The sequence below is a fragment of the Kogia breviceps genome, chromosome 12 (assembly GCF_026419965.1).
Source record: "Kogia breviceps isolate mKogBre1 chromosome 12, mKogBre1 haplotype 1, whole genome shotgun sequence".
In the NCBI taxonomy this organism is placed as follows: Eukaryota; Metazoa; Chordata; class Mammalia; order Artiodactyla; family Physeteridae; genus Kogia; species Kogia breviceps.
The window spans coordinates 82,702,186-82,723,785 of record NC_081321.1 but is presented as its reverse complement, the minus strand read 5'-3'; the positions used below and the strand labels follow the sequence as shown (position 1 = coordinate 82,723,785).

The 21,600-nt window shown below is 35.8% G+C and overlaps 1 protein-coding gene across 2 annotated transcripts in view; it reads right to left on the bottom strand.

Moving 5' to 3' along the window:
- Positions 1 to 1,308: 1,308 nt before the first annotated feature.
- Positions 1,309 to 21,600, bottom strand: part of SCYL2 (SCY1 like pseudokinase 2) — a 67,882-nt gene continuing 47,590 nt past the window's right edge. For both annotated transcript variants that reach the window (XM_067009959.1, XM_059081942.2), the window contains 8 exons: positions 15,544 to 15,657; positions 14,137 to 14,269; positions 12,157 to 12,275; positions 7,597 to 7,697; positions 5,939 to 6,005; positions 5,706 to 5,801; positions 4,387 to 4,506; positions 1,309 to 2,949 (listed from right to left, as the gene is read on the bottom strand). In XM_067009959.1, coding sequence (XP_066866060.1) covers positions 2,305 to 2,949; positions 4,387 to 4,506; positions 5,706 to 5,801; positions 5,939 to 6,005; positions 7,597 to 7,697; positions 12,157 to 12,275; positions 14,137 to 14,269; positions 15,544 to 15,657 — 1,395 coding nt within the window. In that variant the 3' untranslated portion in view covers positions 1,309 to 2,304. The remainder of the gene's footprint in view (positions 2,950 to 4,386; positions 4,507 to 5,705; positions 5,802 to 5,938; positions 6,006 to 7,596; positions 7,698 to 12,156; positions 12,276 to 14,136; positions 14,270 to 15,543; positions 15,658 to 21,600) is intronic.

The following is a 21,600-nucleotide window of genomic DNA, read 5'->3' as shown; positions in this document are numbered from 1 at the left end:
CGGGAAGATCCCACATGCCGCGGAGCAACTAAGCCCGTGAGCCATGGCCGCTAGGCCTGCGCGTCCGGAGCCTGTGCTCCGCAATGGGAGAGGCCACAACAGTGAGAGGCCCGCATACCGCAAAAAAAAAAAAAAAAAAAAAAAAAAAAAGAAATACAAGCCTAAAAATAGCACTATTTTTTAGAGGCAGTTTCACAACAGAAAAAGGCAATGGTAACAGTTCGAGTGATAGAAATGATTTAAACAAAATACCTTCAAGAAAGTAAGAAAAAAGTGTAGAAAATCTTCTAAAAATGTAGCATCGTTACCTCAATGAATGAACAAATTTCAAGATGTGAAAATTACCTAAGAATCACATATATTTTTTCAAATAATCTATTTTCATATTTAGAAGTTCAAATTATATAAATTGTTCTATTAAGTTTTCCTTCTATTTAGGAGTTCAACACTGACAAAGTTACTTTACAAAATAAAAATCAGTTGCCTAATGAACAGTGACTACTGAATTGTTACGAAGAAAAATTCTTCAACGTTAAGCAGTTTTATTCCTTATGTAAACTTTTCTCAAGATAGATATTGTGTTACAAACAAGACAAATAATCAGGTCCAGGTATGAATGTATTTGCCAAAAACATCTGCTCTTCCTAGTGTTTTTCAATTCTTGGAAAAGTTTCTTTAGCATTCCTATCAGTCCTTTTCCTAAAACCATGTAACAAAATACAGCTCATACAGAAACCAGATGTTAAGCTTTTTATTTTTTAACTTACCCTCTTACTGAATGCTGCCAGCAATATTATCAAATTACATTTTATAATCAAGTACTGTATGTTCAGTGTGTGTATACATATTTTTTCAATGAATAAATGTAGTGTCCGCACTCTAAACTTCATATGACTTATTTTCAATGATTGCTGGTTTCAGATAATTAAAAACCACAAACTCTATGGCTGCAATTATAATACATTTATAGTTCTCTGAAAGATCAGTTTAAAGTTATAACATAATGATGGAATATAATTTAATGAAATACAAATGACATCTATAGCATAGATTCTATGGTTGACTAATCAGCAAATCAAAGAAAAATATCAGAGAAAGGCCTTGAAAAAGAAAGCATGTTTCCTGTTTGAAGAATTTATTCTTTCTTTCCTAAAAATGGCTAATTATGGGTATAAAAATGTTCGAACAAAGGGTCCTGAAGTTCCTAGAGAAGATTTAAACTTCAGATGCAGTAAATGACAACGTCAGACGTTATCGTAACGTATCAAGCTGAAAATTAATCTGTTAGTAGGCAGAAGATACAAGTGCTCATTTATAGAGAAGTAAAGTTTATTACATTTGAAACAATACAGCAGAAATCTCAAAAGTATACTCATTAAATATAGTTTAATTCTTACAAATCTCCTTTTGAAAATGCAATTCATATGTGCTGCAACCTCAGAAGTTTGAATTCAAAATGAAATATGGAGGCAGTAGTCAGGGAAAGCACATCAGAGGGCTTTGTCAAATATCTGTACAAATCAGTACATACCTCTTCTGTCTGTGATACAGTAGGAAAAAAAGTGATTCTAAACATATCCAAGTAAATGCAGAAAAATACATTACTATTTGAGGCAGACCATGCTAAAATATAATTTACAATGATTAGTTTGCATTTATGATAGTTAATAATGCCTTAGTTTGAACCAATGAAATCAAGGTTAAGTTAAATTCTGCAGTATTTGCTCAGTCTTCTGCACTAAACATTAGTTCATCTGAGAAGTAATAAGATTGGAAAAGCAAATGACCTGATCCTTTTCGTTAGGCTTATCATTTTCTCCCTCAGTCACACTAAATGCAAACAAATCGATACAGCATCAAGAGTTTTCACATAGTAAAAATGAAGACTAATGACGTGAAGGCAGACTTTGTACCATGTAGTAGTTAACAGATGAAACTTGCAATTACCATCAACCCAATTTTTTAAATAACACCAAGATTTACAAGCCAAAATAAACATTTGATTTAAAAATTCTGCTATTCAAGATACTCAGGTGTCTTTTTTTCTCGTTGAGATTGATATGGGTTGGATCTTTTAAAAACCTGAAGAGGAGTTGGTAAGAGGAAAAAAATCCTCAAGGCTTTAAAAACCTCAACTGTTAAAGAGTCCATACAACTACTATGCTGGCATGACAACAGGTTTTTTTGTCACAGGACCATTCACTTTCCCACAGAAGTACTTCCTCCAAGCCAATTATATAGATGTAAATCAGCTTACCCATGATTAAAACTGAAGTAATCCTTCAAAAACAGGAGCATGACACCTCACCCAAAAAGATCTTTTAAGTCACTGCTAGCTGAACTGCTACTGGTCATAGTAGGTGGAGGCTGTGCAAAGTTCTGCGGGTTAAAGAAAGGATTCGTCTGCACACCAAAGGCAGACTGTCCTATCATGTGCATCTGTGCTCCCATTACCGAACTGCCCACACCTGGAGCCCCTTGAGCAGGCACAAACTGATTAAGCCACTGATTTGGTTTCTGTTGTGATAACTGGTTCATGCTAACTTTGGGTTTCTGAGGGCCAAAGAGATTATTAAGAGCAGACATATCTGTGGGTCTTTGCTGAGTCAGCTTCGTACCAGCAGGAGGAACACTCACAGCACTGAAATTTGGCAAAGTGGAAGGTGTTCCCAATGTCATCTTGGCCACTCCAGGTGCGCTTGGACTGCTGAAGAAGTTCTGGTTTGTATTAACTGGCATGTTGAATCCTGAAGTCTGAAAGCCCATGTTGGCATTTAGGCCGTTTGTTAAATTTCTCTTTGTATTATCAGCTGGTGTAGAAAACATCATACCAAGGGCCGTGGAAGGAACAGAAGTGAAGGTACTTGAAGCAGAAATTTTAGGGGTACTAACAGAAAGACTGGTCAAAGATGACATATTATCCATCAGTGTGTCTGTCAGGTCCTTAGTCTGAAATATATGAGGAAATTACTTTATCTCCAAGAATTCCAAATTACTTTAAAATTAGTAAACATTTAATAAATTTTATTATAAAGGACAAGTTAAAATTAAGCTCAATAGTCTACACTAAGACAGCAAACCACAGCTCACAGGCCAAATCCAGCCTGCCACATATTTTTGTAAGGCTTTTTAAGGATGAACATTTGCAATCAATCTGATGACAGGGAACACAACTCTGAACTCCAATTAAGTGAAATGTCTCCCCCGCTGCACCTCCACCAAAAAACAGAATTGCATTTTTCTCATTAGATCTGTATTACAGACAAGGATACTCTATTATTTTTGTATTTTGAATTTCATCAAAATTTTGTGGAAATTTATTTTCTCTATTCTAAGTACCTACAAAATACTTTATTTTTGCCTATTGGCCCACAAAGATTTTTCCCAGAGGAAGAAATTTAATGATTAAGAGGCAACAACAACAAAAAAATAATTTAAAGAAAGCTTTTAAGATAAAGTAATTTCTGAAATCAGTAATAGTGTAAACTTTCTATCAGCAGAGATCTTAATCACTGCTCTAACACCAGCACCTAGAACACCACCTGGACCATAGCAGGAAATAAATACTGGTCAGGACATATAGGTAAGTATTCCTAAATCAAGTCACAAACATGACTATAACAAAAAAGCTAAAAATTGAAAATTATTTTTTGCTCATAAATACATAAATGCATGAATATAATATTCCTGGTCATTTCAAAGTGAGCAGCATTGAATTAGTACCATAGAACTAATATTTTTTTAGAACCCTCCCATTAATCTAGCTTCCTCTTTGTTGGTCACAAGCACTATTACAAAACATTATATATTAGGTACGCTATTGAGGAGTTGTTGGAAAATTCTTGATGCCCATACTTCTTAGAAATTACACATTTTCTTCAGAAATACTTCAGAAAGTATTTTCTGAAATACATTTTTATAAAACACTAGTAGGTAGACTAAGTTCTATATTACCTTACTCCTTAAGAGTAGTATGCCTTATATATGGAATTTTTAAAAGTGGTACTGATGAAACTAGTGGCAGGGCAGGAATAAAGATGCAGACGTAGAGAACAGACTTGCAGCGAGGGGAAGCTGGGATGAAGTGAGAGAGTAGCACTGATGTGTACTCACTACCAAATGTAAAACGGATGGCTACCGGGAAGCTGCTGCATAGCACAGGGAGATCAGCTCAGTGCTTTGTGACAATCTAGAGGGATGGGATAGGGAGGGTGGGAGGGAGGCTCAAGAGGGAGGGGATATGGGGATATATGTATACATATAGCTGATTTACTTTGTTGTACAGCAGAAACTAACACAACATTGTATAGCATTTATACTCCAATAAAGATGTGAAAAAAAAAAAGTGCAGTATGCTTGAATTATGCAAAAGAAATGAACTCTGACCTGCTTGACTGGAGCAACAGGTGTGTGCACCTGGGGTTTAAGAGGTTGCTGGCTTTTCAACTTCTGTGCCTGCTCCTGTTCTTTTGCCAATTTTTGTTTTTCTTCAAGTGTAAGTGATGCCTGAAAACAAAACAAAACCAAAAAAATCAACTGACAACTTTCATAATTCCATTTGTAAAACAGAAGATTTCTTTTTGGTATGTCTGACAATACCAAGTAGTTTACAAACTACTTCTGTATTGGTGATTGCCACAGCGTAAGTTATGCTTTGAATTACGATAAGATTTAACTTTAGGTAGAAACTCACAGGATCCATGCTAAACTATTTCCAGTATGAAAATAATAATAAAATTATTATTTTAAAGCCATTCATTAGAATAATCTTTTTCCAGACAATGAGAATATGATTAGGTGATTTCATTTTATAAAACTGGGAGATTCTAGCTCACTCTAAAAATATTTTAGAAAAAAGCTAAGTAAAAAGGAAACAACTTTTTTTTTAATGTGAACAATTTCTTTCACTGCTAATGTCTGCATCAAATTCAACATGTCTTTTTCTTATATCAACTTTGCCAACCTATAAGCTCGCAGTATGTCCTCTTACAATTTTGTAAACCACAATGCCTAGTAGTTCCTTGGCTCTACACATACAGGTACTCATATCTGTTGAATAAACAGAAGAAAACTGCCCTCAGCAGAAATTCTAAACTGACTTTTTTTTTTTTTTCCCTTCGTGGTACGCGGGCCTCTCACTGCTGTGGCCTCTCCCGTTGCGGCGCACAGGCTCCGGACGCACAGGCTCAGCGGCCACGGCCCACGGGCCCAGCCGCTCCGCGACATGCGGGATCCTCCCGGACCGGGGCACGAACCCGCATCCCCCGCATCGGCAGGCGGACTCCCAACCACTGCGCCACCAGGGAAGCCCCTGACATATTTTTTATATCGGATACTAACCAACATTTCAATTGGAAAGTATCATTTTAAAGTTTGTTATTCAAAATCAGAATCAGAGAAGAGACACTGTAGAATTTATCAAGGGATGTGACGGGCAAAGTACAGTAGAAAGGACAAAGAAGTGAGGCAACCTAGAAATGTTACCAACATGGGAGACTGAATAATAAAGGAAGTTAAAAATCTTAAGCATGTTTATTCTCAACATGTGTCAGGTCATGCATGATCCACTGATAACTTTTAAATTTCATGAAGATAATTAAAGAATGTTTCTTATTAAGCTAAATAGTATTTCCCAACAAAAATCTGTGGTTTTAGAAGTTATATAATATAAATACAAGTACTAAAAGAACAGTAAAGACACTTACTCTTTTATGTTTATTCTGTAACCCATCCTCTTTATTTTCTGATTCACCACCAGTTAGAAGGTCTGCTCCAATGTTGTTAAAGACTTTGTCAATATGCTGAAATACAAAAAGTCAATCAGCTGAATGACCTGCAAGATTGTGATTTTACTGCTTAAAGATCAGAGGCCCCTGAAATGGAGCACACTATCAAGCACTTTTTTTCAAAAACTAGAATAATCTAAATATCTTCTTACCTGAGACCCAACATTTGTAACTTTTGTCTCCTCAGAAGCATTCATTTGATTTCCTATATCCAAAGATCTGTAAGAGAGAGTTGAGTTATGACAAAGCAATAAAAAGAAATGTATGTTTTAAAAATACTTGTACTAAAAATAGTTCATCCACATGGAATTTACTACAATCTAAACTACAACTTCATTCTTTAAGGAGAGTCATAATCTTTTTCATTGTTTACTACTATTAATGTCTGCTTGTCCCCAAAACGAACATTTGTACACACGTCTTTTTTTTTTTTTTTTTTGTGGCACGCGGGCCTCTCGCTGTTGTGGCCTCTCCTGTTGCGGAGCACAGGCTCTGGACGCGCAGGCTCAGTGGCCATGGCTAACGGGCCCAGCCGCTCGGCGGCATGTGGGATCTTCCGGTACCGGGGCACGAACCCGTATCCCCTGCATCGGCAGGCGGACTCTCAACCACCGTGCCACCAGGGAAGCCCCTCACATGTCTTTTTTTTTAAAGCTCAGCATTTGAGATTTACTGGAGAACTTAGGGTCATAAAACCAGGCAAGCATGGTTCTTACCATAGGAGAGTTTACAGCTCACTGAGAGACAAGATATGATATGGGAACTTAATGTGATTAAGTTCAGAATCTGTGATTCTAACAATAAATGCTTTAATCACTGAATAAGTGATGTGGGCAAGATCTATGCCTTGAAAAACAGTTAAGATATAGATAGGAAGGAGAAAAAGAGAAGGTTCATTTACACCTCAAGTATAAATAATAAAAAATTTCTCTCTGTAATTTTTAAAGATTATTTTTCAGGGTTCCTAAGTTAATATAGTCAATCCATTAAACATGATAAATATATATATCACAGAATACTTAGTGCATACAAAGGGCTATTTCACATCATTCTACACCTTGTGTATTTATTTCCATAAAGCCTTCATCTTACACTGGAGCAGAACCTAAGAAGTTTCTTTTGGGGGACTTGGCTCATGATTGATATCAATTTTACTGATTTTCAGATGTCTCTGATTCAGGATTAAACTTTAACAGGCATCCTAAAATCATGTTTTGCCTCTGGAGCAAAGAATATAGTGGAGATTTGATCATAAAAACTGGCATTTTCCACTGAATAATTTTTACCCTTCCCCTCTTCCTTTGAATACTAGTATTTTGCAAATAATTTAGAAAATCCTCCCTAAAAACAAACAAACAAAAAAAGAGGTATACGCTGTGGTACTACATATGGAATGAATTCTCTATAAATGTTTCTGGGGTTAGAGAAAAAAGAAGGAGAAATCAAAACACCAGGATTTCACAGATTTGAAAAATATTTTTAAGTGGTGCTCTTGGCAATCAGCACCCTGAGTTTACAATGCCAGTTGCTAATGTGACAAGAGATTTTCTTAGAAACAGAATTTTCTTTATGTAGAGAAAACGCTAAGGTTGCATCCTATTATACTTCTGTATTCAGAAATGACATCAGATTTTCAACAACATTCTATTTAAACTCAGTTCAACTTAATATGTTGGAAAATTTTTATATGCTTTACATATAGTCTAATTGAAATCCTTCAATTTTTCTAGTCCGTATTGTAGAAAATCAACCATGACATAACTTTAATGTCACTCCTAGACCATGTGAAATTCATATGCAACCTACTTACTTCTGCTGTTCTTGCATTATATGAAGTTGTTCCAGTTTTGTCTTATGTTCAGACTCCAATCTATTAAGCATCTCTTTTATGACGGAAATGAAGGAATTGAACTGGTGTAATAAGAAATTGATATGGTTATAATGTTTCGAGTTAGCCACAAAAGTAATCTAATAAAATAATTCAACAAATTATTCATAATATTCTCTATTTTTATCAGAATATGACCCACTCATAGCACTGATGACATAAGAATAGTATATTTTAGCTCAATATATCATAGCAATATTTTACAGTATCTCTGTATGGTGGTGATATAGTTGATGAGATTTTTAAGTTCCAGAAAACATGTTCTCAATAAGTTTTATATCCTGAGTTGCCTAACGGCTATTATTCAGCAGTCTTACATAAATTCAACTCCAGCAGTTATTACATATTGATTTTTCTAGACTAATCTAAAAATGACCATCTAAATTTGTGCATATCTGAAAACAATCTGCTTAATAATGCATAAAAAATTACTCTTTATTCAGATTATAAAAATGACGTTTGGCTAAAATAAGCCTTGTTTTCTAAAAAGTTAGTAGAAATATTAAATATACATAATCTAACTTCCAAATAATTAAAATTCATAAAGTATATCTAATTTGAAGTTAAACATAGTTTAGGCCTTCCCTGGTGGCGCAGTGGTTGACAGTCTGCCTCCCGGTCCGGGAAGATCCCACATGCCGCGGAGCGGCTAGGCCTGTGAGCCATGGCCGCTGAGACTGCGCGTCCGGAGCCAGTGCTGCGCAACAGGAGAGGCCACAGTAGTGAAAGGCCCATGTACCGCAAAAAAACCCACAAAGTTAAACATAGTTTAAGCTTTGGTTAAACTTTAAATAATAATTTTTTAATTAATTTATTTGTTTGTTTTTGGCTGCATTGGGTCTTCATTGCTGCACGCGGGCTTTCTCTAGTTGCGGTGAGCGGGGGCTACTCTTCATTGCGGTGTGCAGTCTTCTCATTGTGGTGGCTTCTCTTGTTGCGGAGCATGGGCTCTAGGTGCGCAGGCTTTGGTAGTTGTGGCTCACGGGCTCTAGAGCGCGGGCTCAGTAGTTGTGGCTCACGGGCTTAACTGCTCCCTGGCATGTGGGATCTTCCCGGGCCAGGGCTCAAACTCACGTCCCGTGCATTGGCAGGTGGATTCTTAACCACTGCACCACCAGGGAAGCCCCTAGTTAAATAATTCTGATGGTACTTTAGAATCATCATAAACAATTTCTTTTAATAATACCACATATTACAGGAAGACTCTAGAAACTGCTTTCTTCCCCTCCCCAAATCTTACAACTACATCTTTGGGCTGGGTGCTTATAAATACACTATTTTATTAATTCTCACAACTCTTCAAAGTAAACTTATTAGTATTTCTATTTTATAAATGAGGGAATTCAGGCTCAGCAAGAGAGAAAGCAACTTACTCAGAAATACTAAATAACTTATATGGCAGAATTAGAATTCATACTAAGTCTGTCTCCAAAGCTTGTACTCTTTTCTACTACGTTATGCTGCCTCTCAGCCATGCTCTATCATCCATTTATCCTCTGTCTGACCATAAGAGTAACAAAAGGCATATTTCCTTAGCTGTTTACCATGACTGACTCTTTGCTGATTAGTTTTTTTAACTTTTTAACAAAATATAACATACACAGAGAAGCATACATATAAGTGCACATCTCAAAAAATTCACAAACTGAATTTAACCAGTAGCCAGAAAAAGAACAGAACATTGGCAACACCCCAGAAGCTTCCTCGTGCCCCCTTCTAGTCATTTCCTACCCTCCCTTGCCATATGACAAAACACTATTCTGACTTCTAGCAGTGTAGTTTTAACCGTCTTTGTGTTTCATATAAATGGAATCATTCAGTAGATCCTCTTCTGTGTCTGGCTTCATTTGCTCAACATAATGTTTGTGAGATTCATCTATATTGTTGCAGCATTAACATAGTAGGCCTGCACTGCTATCCTTGGAAAAGCCTGCTTGCAAGGCTGGCCCTTGGCTGGTGTCCAGGAACTCAGATTTTGGGAGGTTCCCACTATTAACTGATAATAGTGGCTCACTGTGCCTAAGTAGAATTTGAGTACCAGGCAGGGGGTGCTACTTGATCAGCCCCCAATAAAAATTCCAGGCACCGAGTCTCCAATGAGCTTCTCTGGCTGGCAATATTTCAGACACACTGTCACAAGTCATTACCCAGGAAATTAAGCACATTCTGTGTGACTCCAACAAAAGATGACTCTGGAAGCTTGAGCCTGCTTTCCCCCAGACTTTGCCCCATGAACCTTCTCCCTTCACTGATTTTGCTTTATATTCTTTCACCATAATAAATCATAGCTGTGAGTACAACTGTTAGCTGAGGCCTGAGTCCTGGTGAATCACTGAATCTGGGGGTGGTCATAGGAACCGTCCCCCAACACAAGTTGTGATTGTGTTTGGATTGCTGCATGGCATTTGCTCTATTTTAATCAAATGCTAAAAATGTTATTTTCCTAAGTTACTTTATCTTTTTCACATAATGTATAATGTACTTAGATTATTTTAAATCAGAACTGACAGAAGAGGGCAGTCTTGAATTAGGAACCCTGTCCATGAAATAGGAAAGCAGACCACATCCATGCTAACTATTGTAAAATACCAGATGACATGAATCTAAATATTTCTGCTATGAAAATATGCCCCCCACAAATCAACCATAAAGCTGAAGAAAACTAACACACTTCAAATGTAATTATATATTCTAAAATAAGCATTTGAGAATATTTTAAAACACCCTAAATCATAAATATGAGAACTAAGAACAGAAATGACCAAAAGTTGAAGATTATCTTAGGCATGTTATCATTCTATTTTCCCCCAATATTCAGCCTCCCTTCTTGCCAATCCTAATTTCAACCCTGCCATCCAAGATATGAAGAAATTATCAAGACAAAAACTGAAATCTAAGGACACAAACCTTCAGGGGGCTTACCCTACTGCTTCAAATGAAATTTTGGATCTGATTAATTTTACAAATTTCTCTAATTTATTCACTCAGCACTCTCCCCTATGCCAAAAGCTCTCTTGCTTAACTCTCAGCTTTCTGCTTCCTTCATTGCTCTAATTCACTTTTAATTCCAAACCTTGCCAGCCTATCCATTTCTGACACTCTCAGTTAAACAGTAACCCTTCCCCATCTTTTCCATTATACATCATTAAACATTAGTTTTATGGTGAACAAAATGCCTTGTCATTACTCTGTACCTCAAATTTTCTCTCAATTCAATAAAAATTTTTGTCTCTGGCACTGTACTAAGTACTGGGGATGTAATGAAGAATAAGCTATAACAACCAGCCTTCTGGGAAAGTCAGATACACAAGTGTATAGCTGTGACAACTACAGTGATAGAGGTATGCAGAGGTAATTCTATAATAACCTTTGAGTACATAGTCCCTTTCCTCAAACACTTACCACATCTTGAAAGTTCAAATACCTAAACCAGATGAGCATTTTAAAGTCTGCCTATTCTAGGGCTTTCACTGTCATGGCCCAGGTTCAATCTCTGGTGGGGGAACTGAGATCCTGCAAGCTGCGTGGCATGGCTAAAATAAAATAAAATAAAATGAAAGTCTACCTATTCTAGTCTCAATTTATCTTAATATCATCACTCCCTGATTATATTATAGGTATCTCTCAAACTGTATTATTCATTCCCTGTGGCAGATAGACTCTAAAATGGTCCCAATTATCTCCTCATTCTGTTACTCTGTCTTTGTGTAATCCCCTACCTTCAAACATGGGCAGGACCTGTGACTTGCTTGTAACCAACAGAATATGGCAAAGGTAATGGGATGGCATTTCCTTGATTACATTATAAGAGACTATAACTTCCACCTTTCTAGCGGACTCTTTCTGGCTTTGATGAAACCAGATGATGCCGTGTTGGAGGCCCATGAAACAAGGAATTCACAGTGGCAACCAGCTAACAGAAAGCAACAAACTGAGGCCTTTGGTTCAACAGTCTGAAAGGAATTTAATCCTGCCAACGACCATTGAGTGAGCTTAGAAACAGATCCTCCCCCAGCTGAGCATTCAGATGAGACCTCAGTCTTTGACTGCAGCATTGTGAGAAACTCTGAGCAGAGCATACATGCCCTGGCTTGGCTGACCCACAGAAACTGTGAGATAATAAATCTATGTTGTTTTAAACCTGCAAGTTGTGGTGATTTGTGAGGTAGCAATAAATGAATACACAGCCCAGACATATTTTTTTTCCCTTTGTTCATGTCAATTTCACAGTCCCAAATCTGAAGTAGTCCCCAATCCTACACATCTTTCAAAATTCTGCTCATTTACTATTTCCCAATTAGGTCTCCAATAATCCATCCTTCCAACTCACATACTCCTTACTTTGAACCCACAAACTTTCTTCATTTATCACTTTGGCATATTTTTCCTTGTTTTACCAATTTATATGTAATATATTTATACATTCAATGCCAAGAAAACAGTAAGCTGAATAAATTGAATAAAGCACAAAACTACTCCTACCTGATTGAGATTAAGATTGTTTTCAATACTTAGGGGAATCAGATGAGGCAATACTTTTCCAGCCAACTGCTCTTTGGTGATTCCCAACTTCTTATGATTAAAAGTACATTTGTAAATACCTGACAGAAAAGAGTAAGACAAATGTTATAATTCAGTACCACAAATCAACAGAAATCAGAAAAACAGTGTATCTATATGAAATCTTTTGATAATCAGTGTAGTTATAAATTTTTCCTTATCAATGCTTAAAAGAAGGATGGTCTTATATATGGATCAGAATGATTTCAGCTTTACTGTCAGTTTAGATTTAACATACCATGACACATTTATCCTGTAGTCTTTTGGTTTTAAGAACACATTTAATGATAGTATAAAATTAAAAGTCTATCAGAACTAGATACGGTTCTTACAGTGCAGCAGTAAGGCTATAGAATGTCTCTCTCTATTCTGAACACATCTAATTATATATTTCAGACATCTCATTCAAACTTGAGACATCTATTTAAAGTGTCTAAGTATAGGTCCTATACCTTTATTCACTTCTTTAACCAGTCAGACTCAACATCTCTGAACCTTAATAATTTAAGTCAATTCCACACAGCCCTTCCCTGTTGTCTTACCTATTTACTCAACTTTCAGGACCCTGCTTGATACACCTATTGCACAAAGCCTTCATTTGGTAAACTGAGCACGTTTGCTCCTCATTCTCTGAATGCTTTTGTGTTATAAGTGTTTTGTATAGAATCCAAAGCTTTAGAACACACCATCTCCTGTTATTCTGCTGTTAATGCACACTTCACTTACATACTCAAAGAATAACTTTGAGTGCCCATTAAATGCTTATTTGCAGGGCACTATGCTCATTATTTTCCCTTCAGTTGATCTCACTGATTCTCACAAAACTCCTATAATGATATTATTTTTATCCTCATTTGATAGATGAAGAAACTTTTCAAAGTCACTCCAGGAACTGGCATAGCCAGGACTGGGGTTAGGGCTCTTTCCACTAAATCAAACTCCTTCTCAAGAAGACTCATTTCTTTGAGCTCAAAAGTTTCACACCATATCACAAAAGTTCTATGTCTACAGAGTTCCACAACAGATTACTTACTGATCATTTCTACAAATATTTACTGAGGGCTTTCTATAAATCAGGCACTATAGTAGGTATTAAAGATACATGGCTGAATAACATAGTTTTTCTTCAAAACTAACAAAGAACTTCAAGTTTAGTAACCTGTTAATGTTTCTGTGATTCCACAGCTAGGTCTATCTCTATTAGTACAGCAGACCCTGAACATTTCCAGATTGGGCTTTAACTATTTATAGGCAATTTCAGAGTTTTTTTTACAGAGTGATTTATAATTATGCTAACAGAATAGAATGTGCTGTAAGGCCAATAATGCTTCATCAGCACATCACTTAGCAGTGAAAAATATTTGTTCAGACTTAAACATATCTAAATTAAAAACCAGCTCTACCAGTTATCAGCTGTATAACCTTGAATAACTTACTTCACCCCTCTGAGCCTCAGTTTCCTTACCGTAAAACAGAAATAACAATACCTATCTCATTAGATTTTGAAGAGGACAAAATAAGGTAATGCAGAGGAAAGACTCAGCGCAGTGCCTCTTACAAATCAGGTACCAAATAAACATCAGGTATTACTATTAAGACTGGTATCAGCATTTCAAGTAGTTTTGTTTGCCTCTCTTATTTAGTACCATTTTATAGAGAACACTACATGCTATCATGATATCTGTGAAGCCAGGATTCCCAAATATCTTATTCCTTTATAAATGTCAAGTACTACCATTTTTGCTAAAATTAACACAAAGAAAAGTTATATCATGGCATTCTTTCAGTTACTGAATGCTATATACATGAAAAGAGTACAAAATGGTTTTATAGATTGAAAAGTTTACTTGCATAACTGTAAAACAATAAAGTAGCATCAAATGACATTAAGTTTTCAGCTACCTAAAATTCCCATGAGGACCGCAGGTTCCTTGGATGGAATTTGTTGTAAGAATGGCAGAATATCATCAAGTACAAACCACTTATCCAAGTATTCCAAAATCTTTCCTAAGCACACTAATGAATTTACACGTACCTATTAAAAGAGGTAAACTGAATTAGTCATTTAAAGTCTTTGCAATCTAGGCCAAAATATTTTAAGTATGAGTATAATCTTCATATAGGTATATGTTAAAACCTCAAGAATAAAAGTAGGTTTAAAAGCTCTTGTCCTTTATTAATATAGAAAATTCACATATTTATAAATTCCCCTAACTTGTTTCAGAAAGAATCTTTGATTGCTTTGCCAGGATACTAGGTAGCTAAAGGTAAGGAATGATTTTAATTTTATATCTTTTAAAATAAGGTAATTAGGATTTGAAAAGCTTTATTACACATTTGTTTGCTAAGAATATTTCCTTGGGGTCATTTGAATTATAAATTAGGACTAAATTTTCTCACCAAGTGATTAATTTTACTGGGCTTCCAGTATTTTTCTCTAATTCAGGTTCAAGTCATTCTTAAACTAAATATTTTAACAACATATGAAAAGTATATTTGTCCTACATAAAGTTTTGTATTTCTAAATATATCTTTAATACAGTTACTAAAACCTGATATTTAGGAGCTCTTTTATCACAATTCTATCAATTGTGATATCTATATTCTCTTGACTATTTTGATAAATATTTCACACCCTACTTTTTTAGCTAGAATTTGTTAAGATAGAATACTTTTAGTCAGGATCATAATATCAATAAAACGTTTTTTTTTTTTTTTTGCGGTACGCAGGCCTCTCACTGTTGTGGCTCCTCCCGTTGCGGAGCACAGGCTCCGGACGCACAGATTCAGCGGCCATGGCTCACGGGCCCAGCCACTCCGCAGCATGTGGGATCTTCCCGGACTGGGGAACGAATCCGCATCCCCTGCATAGGCAGGTGGACTCTCAACCACTGCACCACCAGGGAAGCCCAAAACTATTTTTTTTTTTTTTAAAGTAAACTAAGAAAAGCAGAAAATAATTCGTTGATAAAAAAAAAACCAAAAAGCACCACATTTCTGCAAGAAAGATGGAAAAAAAATAAACTGTGGCTTAAAGCAGAAAAGGGTTAAGAAAAAAAATTATTCAAATTTTCTACTGAAGCACTCAAAGTTAGGGGACAGGGAGTAATGTCAGGGATGGAATACTGTAAAATTATATATCAGGGAAAACTACAGCTATTGCTCACTTTCATAGTACCATATATAGTCTACTTGTAGCCATGACAAAATATATGAACAAACTATAAAACAATATTATTAAATAATAAGAAAATTATTTAAGCCAAAGAGAAGTGAAAGAAAAACAAAAATTAATATGCGATTACTTACAGCGAGGGAAGACGTTTGTAGACATGCATTTTTAATTCTCGGTATCAAGGCATTTTTCATGGATGGGTAGTCTATAAGATTTGCAAAGGTTGGAATGATGTTTAGACAGAGTTCCTATTAAAAAAATAAATCGGATCAATCTTAGAGAAAGACTCTCACATACTAAAAGACATTTTGCATATGCATGGCTAATTTGTCACATAGCTTGACATAAACTTTTATGTATGGTATATAATTTGATTTTTTCAACAACTGTTTGAAAGAAAAATACTTATTATCAATTTTGAATTTTACAGATGAGGAAACAGGCTCAGAGGACCTTGCTCAAATTCACGCTAGGTCATACAACCAGCATATATACCAGAATTCCCTGATCGCATTCCTAGTTTCTTTCCCTGATAACACAATTAATTCTTCATTTATTTTTAAAAATAGGAACATCTAAAACGAAAAAGTAACATCTAAGTTTTGCTATCTTTAACAACAAGGGAAAATCAAGTACAAAGTCACGTAAAACTATTCCTCTTAAATAAGGAATTTCTTAGCTCTTACATATATCCATATGATAGATATAATACAAACATTTAAAAATATATTTTCAAAGACTGTTTAACAATATCAAGGATAAAATGCAATAAGATAATATTATATAATCCCATTTAAAAAATCTGTCTACAGGCTTAGGGAAAAAAAACTGGAAGGATATATCTGGGAATGTTAACTGTGGGCATCTCTGACAGAGGATTTTAATTTCCTTTATATTTTTAACTATTTCTAAATTCTGAAGCTAAGTCAAATATAAATGACAGAAACAGGAAAAGTTATTTTAAATGTTCTTGTTAACTTAATGCCATGCCATAGTGTAAATGACTGAAACTGGGAACTCCAGGGATAATGGAAGAAAGGGGGGACGATGGAGGATTAAATGAGATTAAAAAAGAACAGGAAATGGCTTGAGAATTAACTGGCTGAAGAACCTAATCTCAGAATGATCCTTGTAGGAATGCAAAAAAGAGATTACTGAAGAAAATGGGGGTATAAATGTATATCAGGTATAGTCTGAAGTCAGGGAGCCTGATTCCTCCAGCTCCATTTTTCGTTCTCAAGATTGCTTTGGCTATTCTGGGTCTTTTGTGTTTCCATACAAATTGTGAAATTTTTTGTTCTAGTTCTGTAAAAAATGTCAGTGGTAATTTGATAGGGATTGCATTGAATCTGTAGATTGCTTTGGGTAATAGAGTCATTTTCACAATGTTGATTCTTCCAATCCAAGAACATGGTATATTTCTCCACCTATTTGTATCATCTTTAATTTCTTTCATCAGTATCTTATAGTTTTCTGCATACAAGCCTTTTGTCTCCTTGGGTAGGTTTATTCCTAGATATTTTATTCTTTTTGTTGTAATGGTAAATGGGAGTGTTTTCTCAATTTCCCTCTCAGATTTTTCATCGTTAGTGTATAAGAATGCCAGAGATTTCTGTGCATTAATTTTGTATCCTGCTACTTTACCAAATTCATTGATTAGTCCTAGTAGTTTTCTGGTAGCATCCTTAGTATTCTCTATGTATAGTATCATGTCATCTGCAAACAGTGACAGCTTTACTTCTTCTTTTCCTATTTGGATTCCTTTTATTTCTTTTTTTTTCTCTGATTGCTGTGGCTAGAACTTCCAAAACTATGTTGAATAAGAGTGGTAAGAGTGGGCAACCCTGTCTTGGTCCTGATCTTAGTGGAAATGGTTTCAGTTTTTCACCATCGAGAACAATGCTGGCTGTGGGTTTGTCATATATGGCCTTTATTATGTTGAGGAAAGTTCCCTCTATGCCTACTTTCTGCAGGGTTTTTATCATAAATGGGTGTTGAATTTTGTCAAAAGCTTTCTCTGCATCTATTGAGATGATCATATGGTTTTTCTCCTTCAGTTTGTTGATATGGTGTATCACGTTGATTGATTTGTGTATACTGAAGAATCCTTGCATTCCTGGAATAAACCCCACTTGATCATGGTGTATGATTCTTTTAATGTGCTGTTGGATTCTGTTTGCTAGTATTTTGTTGAGGATTTTTGCATCTATGTTCATCAGTGATATTGGCCTGTAGTTTTCTTTCTTTGTGACGTCTTTGTCAGACTATACTACAAGGCCACAGTAATCAAGACAGTATGGTCTGGCACAAGAACAGAAATATAGATCAATGGAACAGGACAGAAAGCCCAGAGATAAACCCACACACATATGGTCACCTTATCTTTGATAAAGGAGGGAAGGATATACAGTGGAGAAAAGACAGCCTCTTCAATAAGTGGTGCTGGGAAAACTGGACAGCTACCTGTAGAAGTATGAAATTAGAACACTCCTTAACACCACACACAAAAATAAACTCAAAATGGGTTAAAGACCTAAATGTAAGGCCAGACACTACCAAACTCTTAGAGGAAAACATAGGCAGAACACTCTATGACATAAACCACAGCAAGATCCTTTTTGACCCATCTCCTAGAGAAATGTAAATAAAAACAAAAATAAACAAATGGGACCTAATGAAACTTAAAAGCTTTTGCACAGCAAAGGATACCATAAACAAGACCAAAAGACAACCCTCAGAATGGGAGAAAATATTTGCAAATGAAGCAACTGACAAAGGATTAATATCCAAAATTTATAAGCAACTCATGCAGCTCAATAACAAAAAACCAAACCCAATCCAAAAATGGGCAGAAGAACTAAATAGGCATTTCTCCAAAGAAGATATACAGATTGCCAACAAACACATGAAAGAATGCTCAACATCATTAATCATTAGAGAAATGCAAATCAAAACTACAATGAGATATCACCTCACACTGGTCAGACTGGCCATCATCAAAAACTCTAGAAACAATAAATGCTGGAGAGGGTGTGGAGAAAAGGGAACACTCTTGCACTGCTGGTGGGAATGTAAATTGATACAGCCACTATGGAGAACAGTATGGAGGTTCCTTAAAAAACTACAAATAGAACTACCATATGACCCCGCAATCCCACTACTAGCCATATACCCTGAGAAAACCATAATTCAAAAAGAGTCATGTACCAAAATGTTCGTTGCAGCTCTATTTATGATAGCCAGGACATGGAAGCAACCTAAGTGTCCATCAACAGATGAATGGATAAAGAAGATGTGGCACATATATACAATGGAATATTACTCAGCCATAAAAAGAAATGAAACTGAGTTATTTGTAATGAGGTGGATAGACCTGGAGTCTGTCATACAGAGTGAAGTAAGTCAGAAGGAGAAAAACAAATACCATATGCTAACACATATATATGGAATCTAAGAAAAAAAAATGTCATGAAGAGATTAGTGGTAGGACTGGAATAAAACACAGACCTACTAGAGCATGGACTTGAGGATATGGGGAGGGGGAAGGGTAAGCTGTGACTATGTGAGAGAGTGGCAGGGACATATACACACTACCAAAAGTAAATTAGATAGCTAGTGGGAAGCTGCCGCATAGCACAGGGAGTTCACCTCTATGCTTTGTGACCACCTACAGGGGTGGGATAGGGAAGGTGGGAGGGAGGGTGACGCAAGAGGGAAGAGATATGGGAACATATGTATATGTATAACTGATTCACTTTGTTGTAAAGGAGAAACTAACACACTATTGTAAAACAGTTATACTCAAATAAAGATGTTTAAAAAAATGTATATCAGGGAAGGAGTTATTGACGATATTTGGTAAACTTAAAGACATTCATTTATGGTTAGCAGGTAGAAATGAATCACCACTAAAAATCTGTTATCAGTATACTGGCAAGTATTTTATTTGCTTTAACTTATCCCCAGACTTCCAAAAGGCAGATAGAAAGAAAAGAGTTAATATTAATATCTATTCAGAAGTATAATAATTAAGTAGGTGATATAACTTGAGGATAATAAATACAAACTACATTTAAGGGACTATTTTCCACAGATGGTAGAGATTGAGCAAGGATGAGCAGTCAGTGAGATGCTGTGCTCCTGTTACCAGAGGGGAACAGGGAAGTTCAGCCCTTAATTGATATCAGAGTGACAGAGAGAGACCAACTGCACACATGCACTATGCCATATAATCCAGCAGTAGGTTAAAAAGAGGGAAATCTTAAATTATGTCTAAATCACTTAGCTAGAGGAGGAGAGAACCATAGGAGGAGACACAGTAAAGAACGTTAAGAACAGGAGATTGAAAAAAAACAAAACAAACAAAAGGAAGTCCAATTAGCATATTCTCAGGAACTTCTACCTATTATTTTCTATTTTCTCTGTAACTGGTGGTGGGGAGGGGAGAATGAAAACTAATTCTACGTTTATTTAAAGGTAAATAATTTAAAAAACTGGTTCTCATATACATTTCTATTAATGCCTCTAATGACCCTAACTTTTGTAAACCATCTTCTACTTTTCCAAATGCTTTTCTAAACTCTCTCTAGCCTCTTAAATAGTTCGAATCAAACTTCAATTTAAAAATACCATTCCAGGGGCTTCCCTGGTGGCGCAGTGGTTGAGAGTCCGCCTGCCGATGCAGGGGACACGGGTTCGTGCCCTGGTGTGGGAAGATCCCACATGCCGCGGAGTAGCTGGGCCCGTGAGCCATGGCCGCTGAGCCTGTGCTCCGCAAAGGGAGAGTCCACAACAGTGAGAGGCCCGCGTACCGCAAAACAACAACAACAACAAAATTCCAAAAATGAATCTCAGAAGTTACCTCCTAGCCTTCTAACTTGCATGAAGCTTGAGGAAAAGTTTTTCGTTTCTTGCTCTTGCTCTCTCTCCCAAAGCTTAGATAGGCTTTAACTTTATCAGACTCTTACCAAGCAATGTTGATACTAGTTAATTGGACTGGTGACTAAACACTTATATTGAATGATATCAGAAATGCTAGTTTCTAAAACTTGGCAAAGTGCACAACTCAATTGAATTATGTATTAACTATTTTAATAAAATACTTGCTGGTAACTTATTGGCCAAACTAACCCCCTTAGGAAGAAAAATGACCTTTCACATCACTCGATCTTCCCTCTCCTCCCTAATTTCACTGAATATAAAACCAGGTTGACTACACAGGGCCTGTGGGAATGTTTCAAGAAGCTATAATTCACAATTCCTTTGGAAAGCACTTAAAAGTAATAGTAAGTACCTTCCCCAATCATTCCACGTCATTTGGACAAAGGCAGCAAGAGATGACGTTACAAGGAAAATGTTTAACATCAACTTCAGAACTTGGAATAAAAGAAAACTTAGACAAGGACTGAAATGAGTCAGACAAGTGACCTTGTATGTGCAGTATTAGGTTCTCATTTTTTTTTTTTTAAGAAAACTTTGGTCAATAACTTATAAAAAGTAAAATTCTTTGTTTTTCTTTACTAGAATCTTTGCACTGGTGAAGAGACCATAAACTTTTAAATATGACACATTTTATGCAGTGAGATGTTCTTAACATAAGTATTTATCTTCCAAAGTGAGAAAACAAAGCTCAAACTAAATTACACTTTTAATAGCAATCCAAAAATTTTTTTCCAGATAACCCATAGAACCAAAATTTTAGTAGCAAAATTACAGAACTAAAAGTTTGGCAAAGTATGTGATATTTTAACAGCACTTGTAACATAAAAGCATGACTATAAATACATTAAGGATGGTCACCCTAAATTACTATCTGCTTTTCTACCTACCTGCTATACAAATTAACTTCAATGCAAAAGGAACAACATTTCTGAATCGAAGACTGAGTTACCAAACATTAAAGAAAATTATGAGTATGAGAAGTACCTACTTAACGCTTTCATAAGAAAAAGGCACATACATCTTTGTCATTTTCATTCATATATTAATTACTCATTTTGGAAGAAGGTATACAGCAATCCAAACTATAACAAATCAAACCTTCTATAATAGTACATTACTGATAAGTAAAAGCAACAAATCATTTTACTTTATTAATACAGGTATTCATCAATTGATTCTTCAAATTAGTTAGGAGTGAACACACTAGTAGTAGTATACATCATGCAATTCAATGGATTAATATATACTAG